The sequence below is a fragment of the Cannabis sativa genome, chromosome 8 (assembly GCF_029168945.1).
Source record: "Cannabis sativa cultivar Pink pepper isolate KNU-18-1 chromosome 8, ASM2916894v1, whole genome shotgun sequence".
Lineage (NCBI taxonomy): Eukaryota > Viridiplantae > Streptophyta > Magnoliopsida > Rosales > Cannabaceae > Cannabis > Cannabis sativa.
Window position 1 is genome coordinate 16602470 of NC_083608.1, and position 22870 is coordinate 16625339.

The window sequence follows — 22870 nt, forward strand, 5'->3', positions numbered from 1 at the left end:
AAAATTGTTAGATTTAAGGACTTTTATTTAAATTTTAGTAAAAAATTCTAACATGAATGAAAATTCAGGGAACATGATTTAGTACATATCAAATTTGAGGGACATGATAACAATCACTAAAACAGTAATATTGTTTGAAATTAGACAAAAGTCCTTAAATCTAACAATCTCAATAGTTCAGAAGGAATTTATAACGGCCAAAAAAATTCAAAAGGCATAATTTAATATATGTCAAAGTTCGGATGAAAAATTGCTAATTAACCTTATAATTAATAGCAAAATAACAGATATCAACTACAAGAGTAAATCAATTGGTAATGTAATGGACTGTACATTAAATTAACAACTCAATAGTTGATATAAAAAATGTATTAGCAACATAATTACAGTTGAGATATTATATGGGTAAATACTAAGTTATTAATTGGATTATTTGTTTTGTTAAATGAGAAAATAAACTCTATATTTTTTAAAATGCTAAAAATAAGATCATGAATTCAATTTTTATCAATTTTATTTTTTTAATATAATTAATTTTAAAACAATTTCTAGTACGAAGAGATAAAAAAAATATAACCAATATTTGTTGTAGACTAATAAAGGCATAAAAAAATACTTTATTTAGAATCCACTCCTCTATTTTTAAGTCCCCAAATAAATTTAATCCATTCCCAAGAGAAAGTGACAATATTGTGTAAAGGAATAAGCCTCCAAGAGAAAGATCTCCAAAAATAAAAAGCAAGGCTACAATACGATGTTACATAGATTTTTCACCCGCACCACACACCTCTAAGTGCAGTCTAGTAGTGATAATGGCACGGATGGGCACGGGTAGCACTTCAATACACCACCACATATATCTTTATATATTAAAAGTGCCTATTTAACGGAAATTTTTGGTTTAACGGAATCATTTTATTTTATTCTGTTAGTTTTAACGGAGAGTTAACATCCGTTAATTAATTTTATAATCATAAATACACACTATTCATCTTCCTCTCGAATTTCTCTCTCAAACCCAAACCTATATTCTGCGATTGGCCTTATTAAAATTCTACAAAGACAATTGCTTCCAATTGTCGTCATTCTTCAACCTCAAATCCAAACCCATATTGCTATCGACATGTATTTGCGCCTCACCTATTTTCTTTGATCTTCTCGTTGTTTCACAACATTTACGCTGTGAATCGTCACCTCTTCTCCGCGATTACAAACTTTTCTTCGATTTAGGTATATGTGATTCTGACATTATATATTTTGTTGTTTCGGTATGGCTCTTTTTTTCATTTTGAATATTGAGTTGAGATGAAACAGCCTACTATGGGATTAAATTCTCAATTTGTTGTCTTCAAGGTTTGGGTTCTGTCATATTCGTATTTATTTTTTGTTGCTTTCTTTAATCAGATGGTGATGGCCACATTACTGGCAATGATGCTTTGAAGTTCTTTGCTTTGTCAAATTTGTCTCGGCAAGATCTCAAGCAGGTTTTTATTTTCTTTTTCGTATTTTTTTTTGGGGTTGTTCATGTTCTAAGGTTGTGACATTTAATATGAATTTAGTTATTCTTAGTTATTATTTTTTTTGAAAAGGTTATCATTTTTATTGTTCAGTTAAGCCTTTTAGCCGAATTAATATAATAAATTAAATAATGATTACAGTGCTTTCGAAATGGTTGTTTCTTTTTATTTAAACTTACAATAGAATGAATGTTGATACCATGGTGTTATTAATTGAAAAATAGCAAATTTCATATTCTATTGTTATTTGTACTATTGGGTTGAGATAATTCTTTCTACTCAATAATGGAAAAATAGCTTGATTTGTTAATGTAGTCTCTATTGGGTGTTTTACAATTATGTGGTTACATTATTGTTTTATTTTGTGTTTGTGGAGTATTTTCTTTCAAAAAATGAATTCATGAATGTATTTCCTTGAAATGACATCCCTGATTATTTATAGCTGGTTTCTTTGGTGCAAACTGGACTTGAAATAACACATAATTTATTGAATAGCAACGGTAAGTTTTTCTAAAGGTGGTTTGTTGTCACTGTGTTTGTTGCTCCCTCTTCTGATTAAAGTTGAGGATACTTGCTGGCAAAATTGAACCAATAATTACAATTGCCACCACTGAGTAAATCTGTCAAACCATTTGATTTACTTTTAATTTTGTTTTGGATTAATTATCTTTAAGATAGTTAAGAGATTGGAGTGATGATTCCATAATATTCAAGCTCAACAGACCGGAATGCAGGCTCCTCTTACTGGTTTATATTAGAGACAAATGACACATAGTTTTGAAATTATCTTGAATGTATTCTGTTTTTTAAGTTTTAATTATTGTTTTATTTTTCTTAAATATTTTCATTTTAATTTTGTCTTGCAAGCACGGTCTAAGCTTCGGCATAACAGTGCTGCAGTGCAAGTGCCTATTAGATTGGTAGAAGATTTCAAGGGCCTTATAGACCTTGTGCAGTTAAAAACTTACTACTTTCATGGTACTAACGGGTATGTTTTTGGAAGTTGATAACTTGCAGAGCTATTTCTTAATAAGGAGCCTATATCTTCTACTGATCTTGAGGTAAAAAAAATTATTAAATAACAAAACAAAAATGTTGTCAGATATTTGTATCACATGGTTGTAATAAATTTTCTTAGAAATATTTATTTTGGCTTTCTTTTCTTTTTCTCTTCTAGGAAGCAATTCGCATGGCAACCATAACATAGAAATCCTTACCAATATTTATGGGAAGTGCATCCAAAACCAAGGTACTTCCATATTTGCAGTATCAATCCTTCACAAACTTAGTTATTATTAATAATTAAAACCATTAACAACTACATCTAATAATTATTAATTAATTAAAATTAGAATTAGATCAAGATTAATAAATCAAATCTTCATGATCATCAGAAGAAGAATCAGTTTGTACATAAATGGTTTAAACTTTGACTTAAACTAGGCAATCTCCACGAGGAGTAGGAGTACTAATTATCTTCATCGCTTAAAGTAGTAGCGATCATTGACTCATTTAAAGTTTAACAAACTTATATTCAATTGAATTTTCAGGTTGTGTTGATTAATTGCGGCCTTTCATCCTTATGGGTTTGAAATATAATCATCTTCCCTGCTTTGATCTCTCCTTTTGTTCGCCAGTTGAATTTCTTTCTGTCTCCATTATTTTACGTGATTGAGAAAATGTGTCATGTCTTTTCTGTGTAAAATGATTATTTCAATTCTTATTTAATCATCCTTCTTTCTTTTAGGCATTCTCTATTATGTTGTCCATCATAGCATATGCATTTGTTCACTAATTTCAGGTTCCCCATACTTTTATAGTCTTTTTAAATGTGAATTTATCATTGGAAGGGAGTTGTATTGGACTCGCATTTTCTTTTAACTTTAGCTTTGGTTATAGTGAGATTTTTGGTTCATGTCTTTTATTTTGGACTCTTCTTTCACCCAAGAGTATTTTAAAGCAACTAAGGCTTCAATTTTTATATGGATTCTATTTAAACATGAATCTAGCCTTGTGGCCGAGCATTGGTGTGAAAAGAGAGTATACACCAAAAGAGAAGGAAGCTTAGGCTGCTGCTATTGGTTACAAGGTGGTTGGACCGGTGGAGAGGTCCGATCGAGTTTTCAAGCCTTACGAACCTATTTTTGCCATTGTTAGGTTCAATCTGGTCTCTCTTAGTTAATATTTTGTAATAAAGTTTGTGGTTGGGAGCTGTTAAATTGGGTTTAGTGATTGAATGTGGTTTATGTAGATTGGTTCGCACCAGTTCAAAGTCAGCAATGGAGACTGCATTTTTACTGAAAGATTGAAATTTTGTGACATTAACTAGAAGGTAATTATATATTTTTTTTTATTCTATGCTTAAATCGTATTTGTAAATGTGATGATTGTTTGGAATGAAATTGTTTAAGTTACTATTTCAATGTCAAATTGTCAATGGGTAGAGTGTTCTACTTTGTTGCTATCATTTCCCTTTCAAAGGTTTAAGTTTTCAATTTTGCAAAGGTGAGAGGAAGAAATGTTTATATATTTGGATTGTATTTAGGATTGTGTATGGCATTTTGGGAAGAGTGTAATACAGTTTGATTTTGTGAAATTGGTTTAACTAGCAGATGATGTTTCTTGTAACACCCTAACTACCTTAGGCGTATTACGTGATTTTTAAACGTACTGTGCAGCTCGTTGCTAATCAACGAGGTTTATGGAAAAACGTGATTAATTAAAATTTTGCTTTTTGATTAAACTTGTAAAACATATTATAAAAGACTCGGGATCCCGATTATAAAAATCGTTACAAAAAGTTTCACTGTTTAACTATTACATCAAAATAAAAGTCGTCTAACGACAGTTACAAAAAATCTCAGCCTTGCTGTCCCGAGGATCGTACGCTCCAGGCCTAACCGCCCCGACATGTACAATCTCATAAGCTCGCTCACGGTCCATCAGCTACAGCCTTGCCTTTACCTACACATGAACATAAACTGTGAGTCGACAGACTCAATAAGAAAAGCATAATAATATCATACATAACTAACTGCCATGTCCAACACGATACTGAGTCCCGCTACTGCCATGTCCAACATGGTGCGAGCCCTTCTTGCCATGTCCAACATGGTGCGGAGTTTTGAACGTTCGGGGGACGGTACTATTGACAAGTATCCTCTGATCGGTCGAGCCGGTCATACTCCGACCTTGGTCATACTCCGGCTGTACCGACGGGATAGGTCAATAGCACCGAACCACCAACCAAGTGTCGGCTGATCGGTCGAGCCGGTCATACTCCATTCTTGGTCATACTCCGGCTGTCACCGACGTGACGGGGTTGGATGGTTCGAAGCCTAAATACATAACTAATGTAATCTAACGGGCTTCCTACATGCACGCTAAACATGTAATCTACATATGCATCTTTGTTATACTAATCTTACGGATTAGATTTCAGTGTCTTGGTCAACATGGGAGCGAAGCTGAGCGGCGGATTACTGGCTCCTAAACCATAAAAATCACAACGCTATAAGTGACACGCTAAATCACTTCCCGGGGACTAAAACTTGAAACTAAAAGTTTCCCTATCGATAAAAAGCATGGCAATACCCCTAAAAACATAAAAACGAGGAAAACTAGGCTACTGAAAAATCCCCCAATAGGTAGGCAGGTTGCCCAACCGAATTCGGTTACGGGAAATTCGGGACCCCCATCCGAATTCGGATGCACAACCGGAATTCCGGTTCCTCGCAGGCAGCAACTTCAAAAATTCATAACTGGACCAATTCAACCCCAATTGGTACCAAACTTTCCAGACCTGTTCTAAACACCCTAAAGAACAAATCTAAGGCCTCAAAACCACCCAGAAAACACAGAGGCAAAATTCACCATTAGAGACCAAGCTTTGAGTTCCAAAACTCAAACTTGGTTAAATCCACCTAAACATGCATTCCACTAGCTTAATTCTACTTAAACTAGCATATAATCATCTCTGAAAACAAACAGAAACTACAGCAATTACACAGAAATAGATTCACAATATTTTCCTCCAAAAACCACATTTTTGCATATAAAACTCAAACTTTAAACAATCAATCCAACATGCTTTCTTCATCACATAAACAACCCTAATCTAACATGCTTAAACTCAAAACAACAACCAGATTTCAGCAGCAACAACAACAACTATTCAAGCATGCATTTCATCCATTTTCATAAAAATGTCAAGAAAACTAATTAGAAAAAGCAAGACAAGAATTACCTTGAATAGAGACACACAACAAGCTGAAATTTACTTGAATTTGAAGAGAAAAAATCACCCTAGAAGCTGCCTCAAATGGCCGAAAAGAGAGAGAGAGAGTTGAGAGAGTTTTCTTTGAGAAAATGCAATTTTTCTAAGTTTGGGAAAAATGAATTAAAAGCTATAAAATCTCTTTTTATTCAGCCAACAATTAAACACTTAAACATTTAAATTTTCAAATAAAAACTCACATAAGACAAAACACTAATGGGGCAAAAAGACCATTTTGCCCCTCCACCATAAAACCACATAAATCATACTAAAGGGGTATTTTTGGGACATTCTAAATTCCCGGCCATTCCCGACATTCCCAATGTCTAAAACCCGTCCCCAAATTACTAACATACTAAGTTGTGATTTCTACTGAGCCAAACGCCGAGTTCCAAAATACCGGACACCGGAAATGCAAAATATGCAAGCTACTGAATAACATAAATAACAGTATCATAAATTATTTAAATAGTTATAAATAATTTCATAATTAATCATAAACAACTGCTAATTTCCAAATTAACTAAGCGGGCTTTACAACTATTCCCCCCTTAAAAGGATTTCGTCCCCGAAATCTAACCTGAATAACTCTGGATATTGAGCTCTCATATCTGACTCTAGCTCCCAGGTGGCTTCTTCCACCTTCTTGTTTCTCCGAGAGAACCTTGACCAATGCTATGGTCTTATTCGAAGGACTTTATCCTTTCTATCCGGGATGCACTTGTTGTTCCTCATATGACATGTACGGTGAATGAAGGCTCTCATAACCGAGTATATGAGAGGGGTACGAAACGTATTTTCTCGGCATTGAGACATGAAATACGTTGTCTGCTTCTTGATAAAATTTGGAGGCAATGCTAACCGATATGCCACTTGACCTATCTTCTCGAGAATCTCGAAAGGTCCTGTAAATCTAGGGCATAACTTGCCTCTTTTCCCGAAACGTTTAATCCCCTTCATCGGAGATACTCGCAAAAACACATGGTCCCCTATTCGGAACTCAACATCTCTACGTTTCGGATCTGCGTAACTCTTCTGTCTGCTCTGTGAGGCAAGTATTCTAGCTTTTATCTTTTCAATTGCCTCATTGGTCCGCTGAACTGACTCTGGACCTAGGTATTTCCTCTCCCCTGTCTCATCCGAGTGGATAGGGGATCTACATTTCCTACCGTACAACAGTTCATAGGGTGCCATCCCTATCGTACTCTGATAACTGTTGTTGTACGAAAATTCTATCAACGGTAGATATTTACTCCATGAACCCTCAAAGTCCATAACACAGGCTCTCAACATATCCTCCAATATCTGAATTGTTCTTTCGGATGACCATGCAATACGAGGATGGAATGCTTTCTTGAATTTTAGCTTCGTACCCATTGCCGTTGCAAACTTTGCCAAAATTTGGAGGTGAATTTCGGATCCTGTCCAGAAACTATAGACTTCGGTACCCCGTGAAGTCTCACTATCTCCACGACATATAACTGCCACTTGGCGATCCCTTTGTAAATGTTGTTCTAACCGTGAGAAAATGAGCGGATTTCGTAAATCGGTCCACCACTACCCGAGATGGAATCATACATACCGTGGTCCTAGGTAACCCGAGCCACAAAATCCATCGTAATATCCTCCCATTTCCATTACGGTAGGGTTAGAGGCTGCAACAACCTGTTGGTCTACGATGTTCGGCCTTGATCTGGCGACAAGTGAGGCATCTCGATACGAATTCTACCAAATTATTCTTCATACCGTTCCACCGAAGTACGGTTTCAAATCTTGGTACATCTTGGTGGTGCGGGATGCGAGAGAATACGGGGTAGAATGAGCCTCATCAAAGATCTCGTTTCTAAGCTCGCCTTTGCTCGGGACACAAACCACGGCTTTATACAAAAGCATCCTTTGTCGACACTAAAAAGTCTTTGGCTTGACCGGCCAATACCTCATCTCGGATCTTCTTTAACTCGGATCTATCATACGAGCGACTTTTATTCTTTCTAATAGATCGGATTGCGGCGTCAAGTTGTGAAGCCGACCTACCACAAACTCAATCTTGGATCTAACCATATCCTCGGCTAGGTTGGGTGAGATACGAACCATGCTAGCTACTTGCCGGGACCACTTTCTACTCGGGGCATCGGCCACTACATTGGCTTTTCGGGATGGTAGAGGATCTCGCAATCGTAGTCCTTCACTAATTCCAACCAACGCCTTTGTCTCATGTTCAAATCTTTCTGAGTAAAGAAATACTTGAGACTCTTATGGTCGGTATAGATCTCGCACTTCTCCCATAAAGGTAATGCGCCAAATCTTCGGTGCAAAAACCACCGCGGCCAATTCTAAATCATGAGTCGGGTATCGTTGTTCATAATCCTTTAGCGACGGGAGGCATAAGCGATAACCGTCGGCTTGCATCAATACGCACCCCAAACCCTGTTTGGATGCGTCACTGATGAACTACGAACTTCTCCTTGTCCAGAAGGCAAAGCTAGTACGGAGCGGTAATCAACCTCTGTTTCGGCTTCGAAAACTAGCTTCGCATTTATCGACCGGATAAATCGGCGATTCTTCTTTGTAAGCTCGGTTAGGGGCATTGAAATTTTGGAGAACCCCTCCAAGAACCTACGGTAGTACCCGGCTAATCCCAAGAAGCTTCGATCTACGTCCTTGTCTTCGGTCTCGGCCAATCACGACGGATTCAATCTTCCCGGGATCCACCTTGATCCCATCTTTACTCACAATGTGCTCTAGGAAGGACACTGAGACAACGGAACTCACATTTCTTGAACTTGGCGTAGAGTTTATGTTCTCGAAGTCGTTGCAGTACCATCTGAAGATGTAACTCATGCTCATCTTCTGACTGAGAGTACACGAGGATGTCGTCGATAAACACAATCACACAGATATCGAGGAAATCCTTGAATACTCTATTCATCAGGTCCATGAATGCTTTGCGGGAGCATTGGTTAGTCCGAATGACATAACCGAAACTCGTAGTGTCCATACCTAGTGCGGAAAGCGCGTCTTTGGAATGTCCTCCTCTCGGATTCTCAGCGATGATAACCCGAACGGAGGTCAATCTTAGAAAAGACCGTCTTCCCCGAAGGCGATCGAACAAGTCATCGATCCTAGGTAATGGATATTTATTCTTCACCGTCAACTTGTTCAACTCTCGTAGTCGATGCACATCCTCATAGATCCATCCTTCTTCTTGACGAACGAACCGGGCTCCCCGGGGTGACACACCGGGCCGAATGAACCCTATGTCAAGCAACCCTTGGAGCTGAATCTTTAGTTCCTTAAGTTCGAGTGGAGCCATCCTATACGGGGCTTTGGAAACCGGATCCACCCACGGTGCCAAGTCAATCACGAAATCGATCTCCCGCCGAGGTGGTAACCACGGAAGTTCTTCGGGAAAAACGTCCAAAAATTCCCGAACCACTACGATGTCCTACGGCGAACGGTGTACGGCCGAGTGGTGTCCACCACCACGGCCGAAACCCTAAGCACCCACCGTGCAATAATTCTCTCAGGCCCGACATAGCGAGATCACCGGGATCCGAGATCCCTGAACCGAACCCACAAATACAAATGGTTCTTCACTTTCCAGTTGGAAGACCACCATCTTCCTCTTACAGTCAATGCTCGCCGAATATTTAGATAGGAAATCCATTCCTAAAATAATATAAAATTCGACTAAGCTCATCTCTATCAGATCAGCGCTTAACTCTCTACCATCTATCCTGATCGGCATCGACCTAATCCACCTATTGGAGATAACCAATTCTCCGCCGGAGTAACGGGGTTCCAAACCACGATTCATATCTATCAAAGGGTCTACCCAACTTACTAAAGACTGCGGCCGCCACATAAGAATGTGTAGCCCCGAATCAAACGACGGAATAAAGCGAGTTGTTAATAAAAAGGCGACTGTAACAAGCGGTGGGCCGGCATCCGCATCGGCTGCGTGATAGCGAACACCACGGGCCGGAGTGGGTATCGCCGGAGCTCTCGGTGCCTGCGGCGGAGCCGGGGACATTCCCTCTTGAAGTGTCCGGGCATGCCACAATGAAAGCATCCTGCCCCTTGCACTCACCCCGATGATGCCTCTTGCGGCTAGGGCACTCGGGATAGGAGAATCGGGTCTCGGTACCACCGGGACGACTCCTCCGATGCGGTTCCCCCGAACCTCTTGTTCGACTCGAGCCGCGGAAGCAGTGGGTGCCCTCTTCCTCTGATCAATGGCCGAACCACTACTCCCCCTGCTATAGCCTGATGCAGGAGGGGTAGGAGCTCCGCCACTAACCGGAGTACTCGCTGATTCTGACATGCACCCCACTGCGCCCTCAGCTCGCAGTGCCTTCTCCACCATCTGAGCATAGGTGGTGCTGTCGTCGGTGGTGATCATCGGGTCATGCACGATCTTGGGATTCAACCCGTCCGGATACTTCTCCTTCTTACCGAAGTCGGTCGGCACAATTCCCGAGGCTAACCTCGCCAGCCCACAAACCGAGTAGTATACTCGGTGACGCTCATGTTCTCCCGCCGGGGTCGGGTGAACGAACTGCTTTCCTCTTGGCGCTTCGACCGCCTCATTGTAATACTTTGCGTTGAAGAGTTCTTGGAACCTCTCCCAAGTCATGGTGGTGACGTCATGGATGCGAGACACCATGTCCCACCATACCGGGCGTCCTCACAGGCCGAAACGTGGCGCACACCACTGCAGTCGTTACGGTGACACCCATGAAATTCGGGATTACGGTAATCACCGTCGGCCCATCGCTCGACTTTCATTACATCCAGGACCTCCCGGGGAATACGGAGGTGCACGCTTACAGGAACCGCTCATACAAAGGTTCCAATCTATGGGCCGCCACCACTATCTCGGCACAGGCGGCGGGCGGGTGCCACCGGAACTATAGGCACCGGAGGCTGCGGGAGCACCTGGCTGTCTCAACCTACGGATCTCGAGGTCTTGTTCTTCGATCCGGGCTTGCATCTCCGCAAACCGTAACTCCCGATTCGGGGCTCCCCGATCGGCCGGGGGAGCTGGGCGGCTGTGGCGGGTTCTCATCACCCGGCCACGAGCCCCGCCTCGGGGACCTCTACCTCGGCCCACGGCGGGTGGGGGAAACCGAGCTCCCCGTCCCCGGTTCGACCTGCGGAGTTGCCCCGACTCTGGTAGTCCGCCCGACGTCCATCTAGTTAGAACCGCACTGCGAAACCAAGAGTTGGCATATCGGGTCGTATTCAAGGCGAGCTTACTAATGCGCTTAATTTGGAAATTAGAAATGAAACATGCGCCTATTCTACTATCGGGCTACTAACATGCTTCCTAACGGACTTTTCTTTTTTCATAACCGAATAAAATAAACTACTAAAGCAATAAAGGCTTGCCGAACCGTGAACCGAGCTAGCTGGCGATGATGATTGTACATGTCGTGACGATCTTCGGAAGACAACACAGCGGCTACGATACCAAATTGTAACACCCTAACTACCTTAGGCGTATTACGTGATTTTTAAACGTCTTGTGCGGCTCGTTGCTAATCAACGAGGTTTATGGAAAAACGTGATTAATTAAAATTTTGCTTTTTGATTAAACTTGTAAAACATATTATAAAAGACTCGGGATCCCGATTATAATAATAGTTACAAAAAGTTTCACTGTTTAACTATTACATCAAAATAAAAGTCGTCTAACGACAGTTACAAAAAATCTCGGCCTTCTTGTCCCGAGGATCGTACGCTCCAGTGCCTAACCGCCCCGACATGTACAATCTCATAAGCTCGCTCACGGTCCATCGGCTACGGCCTTGCCTTTACCTACACATGAACATAAGCCGTGAGTCGACGGACTCGGTAAGAAAAGCATAATAATATCATACATAACTAGCCGTGTCCAACACGATGCGAGTCCCGCTTCGCCATGTCCAACATGGTGCGAGCCCTTCTTGCCATGTCCAACATGGTGCCGAGTTTTGAACGTTCAGGGGACGGTACTATTGACAAGTATCCTCACGATCGGTCGAGCCGGTCATACTCCGCTTGGTCATCCTCCGGCTGTCACCGACGGGATAGGTCAATAACGCGAACCACCAACCAAGTGTCGGCTGATCGGTCGAGCCGGTCATACTCATTCGCTTGGTCATACTCCGGCTGTCTGCAGACGTGACGGGGTTGGATGGTTCGAAGCCTAAATACATAACTAATGTAATCTAACAGGCTTCCTACATGCACGCTAAACATGTAATCTACATATGCATACTGTTATACTAATCTTACCTGGATTCCGATTTCAGGTGTGCCGGTCAACCTGACTGGAACTGAAGCTGAGCGGCGGATTACTGGCTCCTAAACTATAAAAATTACAACGCTATAAGTGACACGCTAAATCACTTCCCGGGGACTAAAACTTGAAACTAAAAGTTTCCCTATCGATTAAAAGCATGGCAATACCCCTAAAAACATAAAAACGAGGAAAACTAGGGTTCTGAAAAATCCCCCAACCGGTAGACCGGTTGCCCAACCGGAATTCCGGTTACGGGAAATCGGGACCCCATCCGTCGGATGCACAACCGAAATTTCGGTTCCTCGCAGGCAGCAACTTCAAAAATTCATAACTCGACCAATTCAACCCCAATTGGTACCAAACTTTCCAGACCTGTTCTAAACACCCTAAAGAACAAATCTAAGGCCTCAAAACCACCCAGAAAACACAGAGGCAAAATTCACCATTAGAGACCAAGCTTTAAGTTCCAAAACTCAAACTTGGTTAAATCCACCTAAACATGCATTCCACTAGCTTAATTCTACTTAAACTAGCATATAATCATCTCTGAAAACAAACAGAAACTACAGCAATTACACAGAAATAGATTCACAATATTTTCCTCCAAAAACCACATTTTTGCATATAAAACTCAAACTTTAAACAATCAATCCAACATGCTTTCTTCATCACATAAACAACCCTAATCTAACATGCTTAAACTCAAAACAACAACCAGATTTCAGCAGCAACAACAACAACTATTCAAGCATGCATTTCATCCATTTTCATAAAAATGTCAAGAAAACTAATTAGAAAAAGCAAGACAAGAATTACCTTGAATAGAGACACACAACAAGCTGAAATTTACTTGAATTTGAAGAGGAAAAATCACCCTAGAAGCTGCCTCAAATGGCCGAAAAGAGAGAGAGAGAGTTGAGAGAGTTTTCTTTGAGAAAATGCAATTTTTCTAAGTTTGGGAAAAATGAATTAAAAGCTATAAAATCTCATTTTATTCAGCCAACAATTAAACACTTAAACATTTAAATTTTCAAATAAAAACTCACATAAGACAAAACACTAATGGGGCAAAAAGACCATTTTGTCCCTCCACCATAAAACCACATAAATCATACTAAAGGGGTATTTTTGGGACATTCTAAATTCCCGGCCATTCCCGACATTCCCAATGTCTAAAACCCGTCCCCAAATTACTAACATACTAAGTTGTGATTTCTACTGAGCCAAACGCCGAGTTCCAAAATACCGGACACCGGAAATGCAAAATATGCAAGCTACTGAATAACATAAATAACAGTATCATAAATTATTTAAATAGCTATAAATAATTTCATAATTAATCATAAACAACTGCTAATTTCCAAATTAACTAAGCGGGCTTTACATTTCTCTTGTTAATCACTTTGTCTAGACACTTACACAATTACTCTTTGTTATTTTTATCATCTAGAGATAGATAATGGTTCTTTTTTTTGGTTTTTAAATTTTTCTTCATATAATGAGGAGTACAAAACTTATAATCATTGTCATTTTTAGGATGCCTAAATGATACGCTAGCATGGACGACAGCGGAGAAAATAGTGGACAGCGAGATTTTTTTGTTAATTAGTTATATTTATTTAAAGTAGAGGTTATATAGGAGCATTTTAGAAGATTTGGTTATTCAATAACCACTTGAAAGGTATGGCTCATATGTAATTATTAATTAACACTAAAAGTAGTACTTTTAAATATTGATGACCCTATTTATTTTGTTTATTAACCTGATTTGTAAATTATATCTATTTCCTTTTTTTTTTTTAATATTCATTAATTTTTTAGAACACTGTAGAGTATTCTGTTTCAGTTTGATATTTCGTTTTAGTTTAGATTGTTCGTTTTTAAGCAGATTGTTAGATTTATGTTACAATAATATTTTTAATGTTCCTATATTTTGATTAAAAAAATATAAAAAGTTTTCAAATTGAATACGTTATTTTGCTTTCAATATCACCACTTCATTATTATTGCTTGCAATATGTTTTACTAACATTAGTCATTTAACTAATAGTTCAAGATACTTAACACAACAATTTAATTATTTATTGATCATAACAATTTACGAAAAAAAAACATCATTTATCTTTAATTTATTATTACTTTTAAAACTAATAATAAATCACCTAATATAAAAATTAACATACGTGCATCGCACGTAACAATATGCTAGTATATATATATATATCTATTCTATATAAAGTGTGCCTATATAACTGAATTCTTGGTTTATGAGAAATTCATGGGTGTGACTTTTTATTTATATTTAATAAAATAATAAAATATTATTTATATATAATAAAATAATAAAATAAAAATAAAACAAATCCCATTTAAACTGATATTTGATGTTTGAACTGATATTATTTATATATATATACAATATTATATATTGTTCTCATGTGATATTATTTAAACCATAAATTTACTATCCTATTTTGAATTTAATTAAAACCAACAAAATATACATACCTAATCTTGTACGTATATCTCTCATTTTTTCTAATTTTTTTTTATTAAAGTTAATTATTTTAAATAAATAAAAATTCATAATAAAAATTTAATTTCTAAATTTTCTCTATACTATTTTGAATTTAAATAACACCAATAAAATATATGTACTTATATTTTTCATTTTTTAATATAAATTTTCTATATACATATATATTTATACAAAAAAAATAGAGATAAAAAATAGTAGTGAAGAGATCCAAAAAATTTCACATAAGCTTCAAACACACTCTAAAAAAAGTATCATTTATAATTCTATGTGTAACTAATTTATTTGTTTATTTGGATGATTTTAGTCTATATATCTCAAATTACACTTTTTAATTTTTATAATTCGGTTATAGCAAGTAAGAATATTTGGATTGATGTAATCATAACAGTATATATATATAGCTTTAGTTGAGCATGGATTGTCCATTTGATTTTGTTTTAAGTTTAGATTTTACAATTGTATTTGAATACTTAGCTATATATATATGTGGATCTTGAGTTTATCGGGTTAATTTGTTGAAAATATATGTTTACTGATTTGCTCAAAACAAATATACATAAACACATATATTTTGTTGAATCCAAATATACATAAACACATATATTTTGTTGAATCTATCATGAAGTACTATGAGATTGATGAGAGGCTTCAAGAGAAGAATGATATTAAGATAAATTTGGAGAGCATTGCTTTGTTATAATATTATTTGGAAGCTATCATATTTCTTGTTTTTTTATATTCTTTCTTTCATATGTCCAGTTATATGCCTGCTACCCCTATTCTTTATAATTTTATTATTACCGGCTCGAGTTAAGTGTCCGTAGTAAATGTGTAGCATTATTATTTTTTAAATATATTTCAAGCTAATCTCCATTCTCCTCTTCTCTTTCTACAAATTTTAAATTTGACTTTTCACTATTGATTTTCAAATAACACCACACACTAATTAAAATTAGTTTTTAAACCATTTTAAATTATATGATTATTTATTGAATCTTTCTCAATTAAATTATAGAGCACCTGACATAAAACTAAGTATACGTGTCTTGCACGTAACTTTCTTCTAGTATATACATATACAAGGGAAGATAGATAAATAAGCATATTCTTACCAATGCAAATATGTGTGTTAACCTTTTTCGAAAATCCAATTCACTCTGTTACACACCATAGAAAATGAATATGTGAATTATTGAATACTAGAAAACTAAGTCGCGGTGTTATCCAACTTTTCTAATATTTTATTTATATATTTTTTATATTTATTAAGTGATATACTTTTAAATATAACATTTTGATGTATGTGTTACAAACAAAGTAATAGTATTGAAATTCGACACATAATTTTCTATTTTTATGATATATATATAGATAAAGAAAGATGATAATTTGGTGGCAAATATTAAAAATTGTGGAACTAAAAAAGAAATTACATGTGTTTTTTTAATAAAATAAATGAAAAAAAGAATAATATTTCTAAATTAATAAAATGGGCTTGTGATTGATGATGTAGTTATTTTTAAGAGACTATTTTTAGACTCTTTTTTTCTTTATTGGAAAGAAACAATTTAACTAATATTATGAGAATTTTACATTTTATTTTGTGGTATCGGTGGAATGTCATCTCCCCAATATTATTTGTTTTTGAAACAGAAAAAAGAGAGATTTATATAAAAATGTTAGTGATATAATATTTCTAAGTCGCGCTTCGCGCGGTGTTATCCAACTTTTCTAATCTTTTATTTATATATTTTTTTATATTTATTAAGTGATATAATCTAAAATATAACATTTTGATGTATGTATTACAAACAAAGTAATAGTATTGAAATTAGACACATAATTTTCTATTTTTATGATATATATATAGAAAGATGGTAATTTTGTGACAAATATAAAAAACTGTAGAACTAAAAAAGAAATTACATTTATTTTTTAATAAAATAAATGAAAAAAAGAATAACATTTCTATATTGATATATGAAGCTTAACATATGAAGCTGTTCATTACTTAACAATCGAGGATATCTTTACTCCCAGTACATGCAATTCACTGCCCAAGAAAACATACAATTTGACTTTAAGAACAAAATAAACATCCCAAACCAAACATATATCAATATAGATGATATATGGATACTAAAACCAACCTTCCAAGATTAACAGCAAAAGCAATCAACATGAACATGAAATGTGCTAGAGCCTAATCAGGATTGAAGGTGGAAATCAAGGGCGTACCAATTACAGACACATACAGGGCGATTCTTTCATGAAAAATAGGGTTGTAGCGTTCCAAATGTGCATAGTAGTCAGCCTGACATACAATAATATACAATAGCTTTGAGGCTAGTGAATGTTGAGTTATTAGACTGTTTCAACTTGCAATGCTTACATATTCAAATCATTTCAAAGTGTGCAATAGATAGAATATATGTAGAATTTGTCTTTATCTTAATACTTTTAAGTTTCCATTTGGAAACAGAGAAAATGTACTAACACAATATTTCTCAAGTAAATTAATGCACTACATATTTATACTGTCAACATGAGGATAGCCCAGAAACAAGATTCGATAATGTAGAATGTACTTTATCAAATGACTTTGTTGAATCCTTGTTTTGAACCATGTCTTGGCAAGTGACAACACATCTATAAACTTGAAACACCCTATTTGATGCCCTTGCTGGTTGAGATACATCCTTACCCCTTACCAAAAGAAACATACATAAATTGCAAACTAAGAAAACTTAATTTCTGACTTTGTTTTATAGATAGGCAATGTTGGACCATATGTAACCTGAAATTAACCATTTTAAATAGCTCTGGAAGCTTGTTCGGATCCACAAAACTGTGAGGAAGAAGTTTAAATATCTCTCGTGCTCCAAGAGAAACTACATAGCACAAAATTTATTTAAAATTTGCATTATCACAATAGTATAGAATAGATTTCCTCGATTGTTAAGTAATAAAGTTACGTACAATGTACGTATATATCTAGTTATACACTTAGTTTTTCTTCTAGGTTGAGTTTAGAATTTTGAATATTAGAATAAAATTGTAAATTTCGAAAAACTTATTAATTTTAAAGACTTTAAGCAAAATTTTTTAAAATAAACAGAATTGAAGTTGATATGGTCCAACTTAAGAATCAGACTCACTCCAAATGGCTCGAAATGGTGGAATTGCCTCAGTTTACAGGTGAACGGTTGGGAGGTCTTGAAGACAATCTCAATATGGAGGGGAATATACCTTCGGATGCTGCTGTGTTGCTGATGACAGATGCCTCTTGGCAAAGTGAAGTAGCAGGTCTTGCTGCAGTTATGGTAGACTTGAGGAGTGGCCATTGGTCATACATGCTGCAACAATCACCTGCAACCTCCCCCTTAGAAGCTGAAGTTAAAGCAATTCAAATGGCTCTATCTTGGGCCGTAGATAGAAGTTGGTCGCAGATTTGTGTGGTGTCGGATTCGGCTGTTGCAGTCCATGCTTTCCAACAGAGAAGAAAAATCTATAACTGGAAGCTTTTAAGTATTTCTTTAAGTATTTTAGATTCAATTAAGACTTTTAATGTTTGCAATTTTATTTATACTAATAGGTGTAACTTAACTTTTGTGGATGGTTTGGCAAGAAAAGCTAGAGTTTCTAGTGAAATTGCTAAAGTTTTTCAAGGGGAGGGAACTCCTCCTGTGATTCCCACTTTTGCTTTTGCTTAATAGAACGTTTGTTCCTTCAGAAAAAAAAAAAAACAGAATTGAAGTATTGAGTCTTGTCATATATCCAATTAATATTCCAAAATGAAGTAAAAGATTATTTATAAAATAAAATAAATACCATTAAATAATGTTAAAATTGAAATCATGAAATACTTTATGATAATTTGATTCACAAATTCATTATTACATAATATATATACAGTTTTAATAATATATATTTTTTTGCAAATCTTTAATTAAAATCATTCAGCGTATTAGTTTGAATAATTTAGTTTCTTTACTCATTAGTTTTACCTTTTGTGTAATTCTTAATAATATTTAAGTGCTATGCAACAATATAAAAGATATATACTAATACTTTAATTAACAATCAAAGCCAAATGCAAATTTAACTTATGTGGTCCTTTTGACTTTGAAGTCTCTGTTTTACGAAAGAATAGAACTGTACAAGATAACATAATGCAGAGTCCATTTTGATTAAAATTAATAATGTAGTGCAAGTAATGAAAGTTTTATATCAGAACAATGACTAATACAAAACTTATCAGGTAATTTATCTCGTTACACGTATACACCTTTAATATCTGTAAGCTTATTAGCACCATCCTCACCAGTTGGTAGGCCAAGAATAGTATCGTGATCTATATCAACATCCATATCTATTTTAATGCTGAAAATTAGAAAATATGCAGGAAATTAGAATATACAATGTTCAATCAAAACATAAACAAAAAAATTAAGACAAAATGGTGCTTATTATTATCATATTAGGGTTACTTGGTAAATTGCAAAAGAATAAATGAAAGGGAAAAACAAAATTCTAGGAAATATAAATATATATATATAATAATTTGAGGTTTATAATTATGATCTTAAATTAGTAAGAACAACAGATAATAAAGTTATCAAATCAACAATACAAATTGGAAGAAGCATCAGTTTTATTTGATCATTTCAGCCCTCTACAGTCCTCTAATAATTTATTATAAGAATAATAAGATGAAGATGAATGAAGTGATGATTTTTCTTAGTGCTTAGAGATAGGGGGAAATAAGCTTTTGGACAAAGGTGTAATACCTTGTTCAAGTCATGGTGATCCCCACTAATCTACACTCAAGGTTGTGAGTGAGTGTTTATATATATATATATTATTCTCTTGTTATATATATACATATATTATATTACATGTGTTGTAATCTTCTCTTCTACCTTTCATATATATATAATATATAGTGTATATATATGTATTGTAACATATATTTAATAAATCTCTTATTTTAGTCCTTGTATTATTTTACAATAGAGTTGTAATAAATCTTGATTTTCTTCCATTGTAATAATATCTCTAACAATCAAAAGCTTATCCCTTTTCAATGGAAGAGGTGATAAATCAAGATTGTGAGAATACAAGGATAAGAGATTTTATGTGAAAGTCATTCATGGGTGAGCATGATGGTGAATATTATGTGATTTACTATTTTATATGATAGTATTATATAATATATATATGTGACATATATGTGATTATGTGTTTGTATCATATTAATATATATAGTAGTATATAATATGATATTTAAATTTTATATCATGCTATTATATGTATATATGTGAGATATATAATATATAATATGTATGTATGAGTAATATATATTATGTATATGTAGAGCATGTGATATAATATATATTAGTGAGATTAAATATGTAGAAATAATTACTTCTATGTATTTATGTGAGACATGCATATATAATATATGTTATATATGTGTATATAATATATATTATGTATATTAATGTGTATATATATGTTATATATGTGTGAGGTATGTAACATATATAGTTGTCTAATAAATATATATATTATGTGTATATGATATGTATATTATAGTATATATGTTATATATATGAGATATGTAACATATATATTTGTGAATTTAATATTGACATTATGTGTATGTTACATATAAGATGTTGATTAGTAACATACATATTATATTAATGTATGAGTTATATAGTATGATAATAATGTTGATAGTAATATAATAGTGTTTATTACTATTGATGTGAAAATTATTATCATCTATTTTGTGAATAAATAATAGATTTGAATTCTTATTCAATTTGGTGGTGAACATCTCACTTTATGAGATAATAAAAGATGGATTTTGAGAAGTTACATCTTTTATTGGATTATAAGAGATAATCATCTCATATTATGAGATAAGGAAAAGTGGACTATGAGAGTTACACTTTTATTGGACTTGCATTGTGATCATAAGCAAGAACAATTAAGATCATAGTGGATCCAAACTTGTGAAATGAGTCATAAATTGAAAGAGCAATTTTAGACTCAAAGTAAATGAATCATTGTGGATTCAAAAATAGTGAAAAGATAACAAAATTGGAGAAGCAATTTTGAATCTTAAATGATCAAAGTTGTGAACAAAATTGTTGAGAATTTTGTTAACTTTTGTATAATTTTGGGCTAATTTCAATAAGGAGATAACCATAAATTATGAGTAAAATAATCACATTATTTTATGAGTAGTAATGTGAGTTTGACATTTTAGATTTATTGAGAAAACTAAAAATGTCAAATGATATTTTTTAAGGTGACCTTAAAAAGTCATTTCAAGAGGAAATACACAAAAGTGATATTTTATATACACTATGCTAGAAATGTGGGGGTGAGCCACAATGTGTTGAGACATTGTTGATTAATTTATTTGATTTTGAATTCAAATTCTAAATCAAGTTTGGCTATGTGCATAAGTGAAAATATTGACATATTTGGTGTCAAATTTTTGATAAAAATAATTTCAAGAAGGAAATTAAATTTAAGAAAAATTATAGAGACAAAGTGGTCTTTTATATTTTAAAATCAAGATATTATCTTGATAGTGAAATGTGAAAGTGTGGGGGTGATACTCCAATATGAAAAGTTTAAGACATGTTTGGTGTCTTAAAATAAAGTATAATTTAGACATGTTTGGTGTCTAAATTAGTGTTTAATTTTGATATGCATGGTATCAAAATTATTGAGAATTTGAGTTGTGTGAAAATTAATCTTTTATGATTAAATTTTCAAAGCTTAAGTACTTAAGGAGAAAAGTGGTCACAAAGTGAACACTATATTTTTGGCATGCATAATTCACATGGAATCAATAGTGAGAGGTTATAACAAATCGCTTAATCTCCGTACAAGATTAAAGCATGAATTTTCGAGGGATGGGACCTGAACTCCCTTAGCGTTTTGCTCATTGATGGTAACCTATCTTAACACTAGTAAAAATCTAGTCTTAAGTTCAATAGGTAATAACAAGTCAATAGAGTGAATGTGGTACTCAATTGTCCCATCTATGGATGAGTACATGTTGTAAAATTGAGGGTTAAAACCAAAAGGTTTTTTAATGGAGCTTAAGCTTAAGAAAACTCACTTAAGCTTAAGAAGTGTCTAACGAGTGGTGAGACACTAAAACTCCACCTATATGGACTAGAGGTGGTGCCGCCTCTTATGAGAATTGGGAGTATTCTCTAGAGAGTCTATGAATTGGAATTTTGCACATGGCCATTAACGGTGCAAGAGCGAGACAAGCGGTCTCAAGTGAGCATTAGCGAGGGTGTGTGTGTTATCACCGGTTTGTACTAAAGAAATAGTGGTTCAATGCTACGGCAACCAAAATTTCATCAAACTTTGTGGTAACTACACTAAGGTAAAATTCAAGTCGAAAGACATTTTACCTAATGCACCTAAGCAAGACTTCTTTGAAAGTGTGTATTTATTCAATCAAAGTGGGGGAATGTTATATTTTGATATAATATTTTGATTGATTAAATAAATGTTACAAGTGTGTTACACATTTTAATCTAGTGGGGGATTGTTATATTATTTTATAATATAATAAGTGTAGATTAAAATGTAGTAATATATATTATTATGTGAATAATATGTATTAGGTGTTTGGTAAATAAATTGTGTAACATATAATTTATTTAACCTAAAATTGTAACCTACACTTTATAACATGGAGAAGAGTTACAAAGTTAATTGCTTTTGTAACTTCTTTTGGTTGATCATAATATTGTGTAATAAAAGAGATGTTACACAATTTGATGATAGGATTCAAATGGTTTGAAATATAGTTGTTACAAACTATATTAATGCTCATTATATGAGAGAAATGAGATGGTGAGTTTGAATTCTAAGTGTGATCACCTAAACACTATATAAAGGAGTCTAATGTGCTCATTTGAGAGAGATGAAGTTTTCTATCAAAAAAGCACATTGCTAGAAAACCCTAAGGCTTGATAATTCCTAAAGCTATTTCCTAGAGAGTTCCCTTAGTGCTTAGAGATAGGGGGAAATAAGCTTTTGGACAAAGGTGTAATACCTTGTTCAAGTCATGGTGATCCCCACTAATCTACACTCAAGGTTGTGAGTGAGTGTTTATATATATATATATTATTCTCTTGTTATATATATACATATATTATATTACATGTGTTGTAATCTTCTCTTCTACCTTTCATATATATATAATA

General features: G+C 34.7%; 1 protein-coding gene, 1 long non-coding RNA gene and 1 other non-coding gene across 7 annotated transcripts; 2 read left to right on the forward strand and 1 right to left on the reverse strand.

Annotated features, from left to right (window-relative positions):
- The first annotated feature begins 897 nt into the window (after positions 1-897).
- Positions 898-13854, forward strand: LOC133030180 (uncharacterized). 5 transcript variants are annotated; one of them, XR_009684036.1, is made up of 6 exons: positions 899-1230; positions 1405-2578; positions 2695-2766; positions 3068-3674; positions 3769-3849; positions 13616-13854. It is a non-coding gene; the product is annotated as an uncharacterized LOC133030180 (long non-coding RNA). The 5 variants fall into 5 exon arrangements; XR_009684037.1 differs by having other exon boundaries at positions 3068-3669; XR_009684038.1 differs by having other exon boundaries at positions 3068-3184; positions 3527-3849.
- On the forward strand, positions 2037-2135 carry LOC133030696 (small nucleolar RNA R30/Z108). Its single transcript, XR_009684245.1, has one exon. It is a non-coding gene; the product is annotated as a small nucleolar RNA R30/Z108 (small nucleolar RNA).
- A 2766-nt stretch (positions 13855-16620) lies between the features above and the next one.
- On the reverse strand, positions 16621-17558 carry LOC133030035 (alpha-aminoadipic semialdehyde synthase-like). Its single transcript, XM_061102266.1, has 3 exons — positions 17416-17558; positions 17207-17324; positions 16621-16932 (listed from the first exon to the last, which is right to left on the reverse strand). Exons 1-3 carry the CDS (start codon positions 17427-17429, stop codon positions 16822-16824), a joined length of 243 nt encoding a protein of 80 aa, XP_060958249.1. The 5' UTR covers positions 17430-17558; the 3' UTR covers positions 16621-16821.
- Between the last annotated feature and the right edge of the window lie 5312 nt (positions 17559-22870).

Bases quoted from the DNA above. Each gene is read 5' to 3' on its own strand.
- LOC133030035 (XM_061102266.1), bottom strand. The intron at 16,933-17,206 runs GTACATTCTACA...ATTGTATGTCAG, and splicing joins CAACAAAGTCATTTGATAAA to GCTGACTACTATGCACATTT.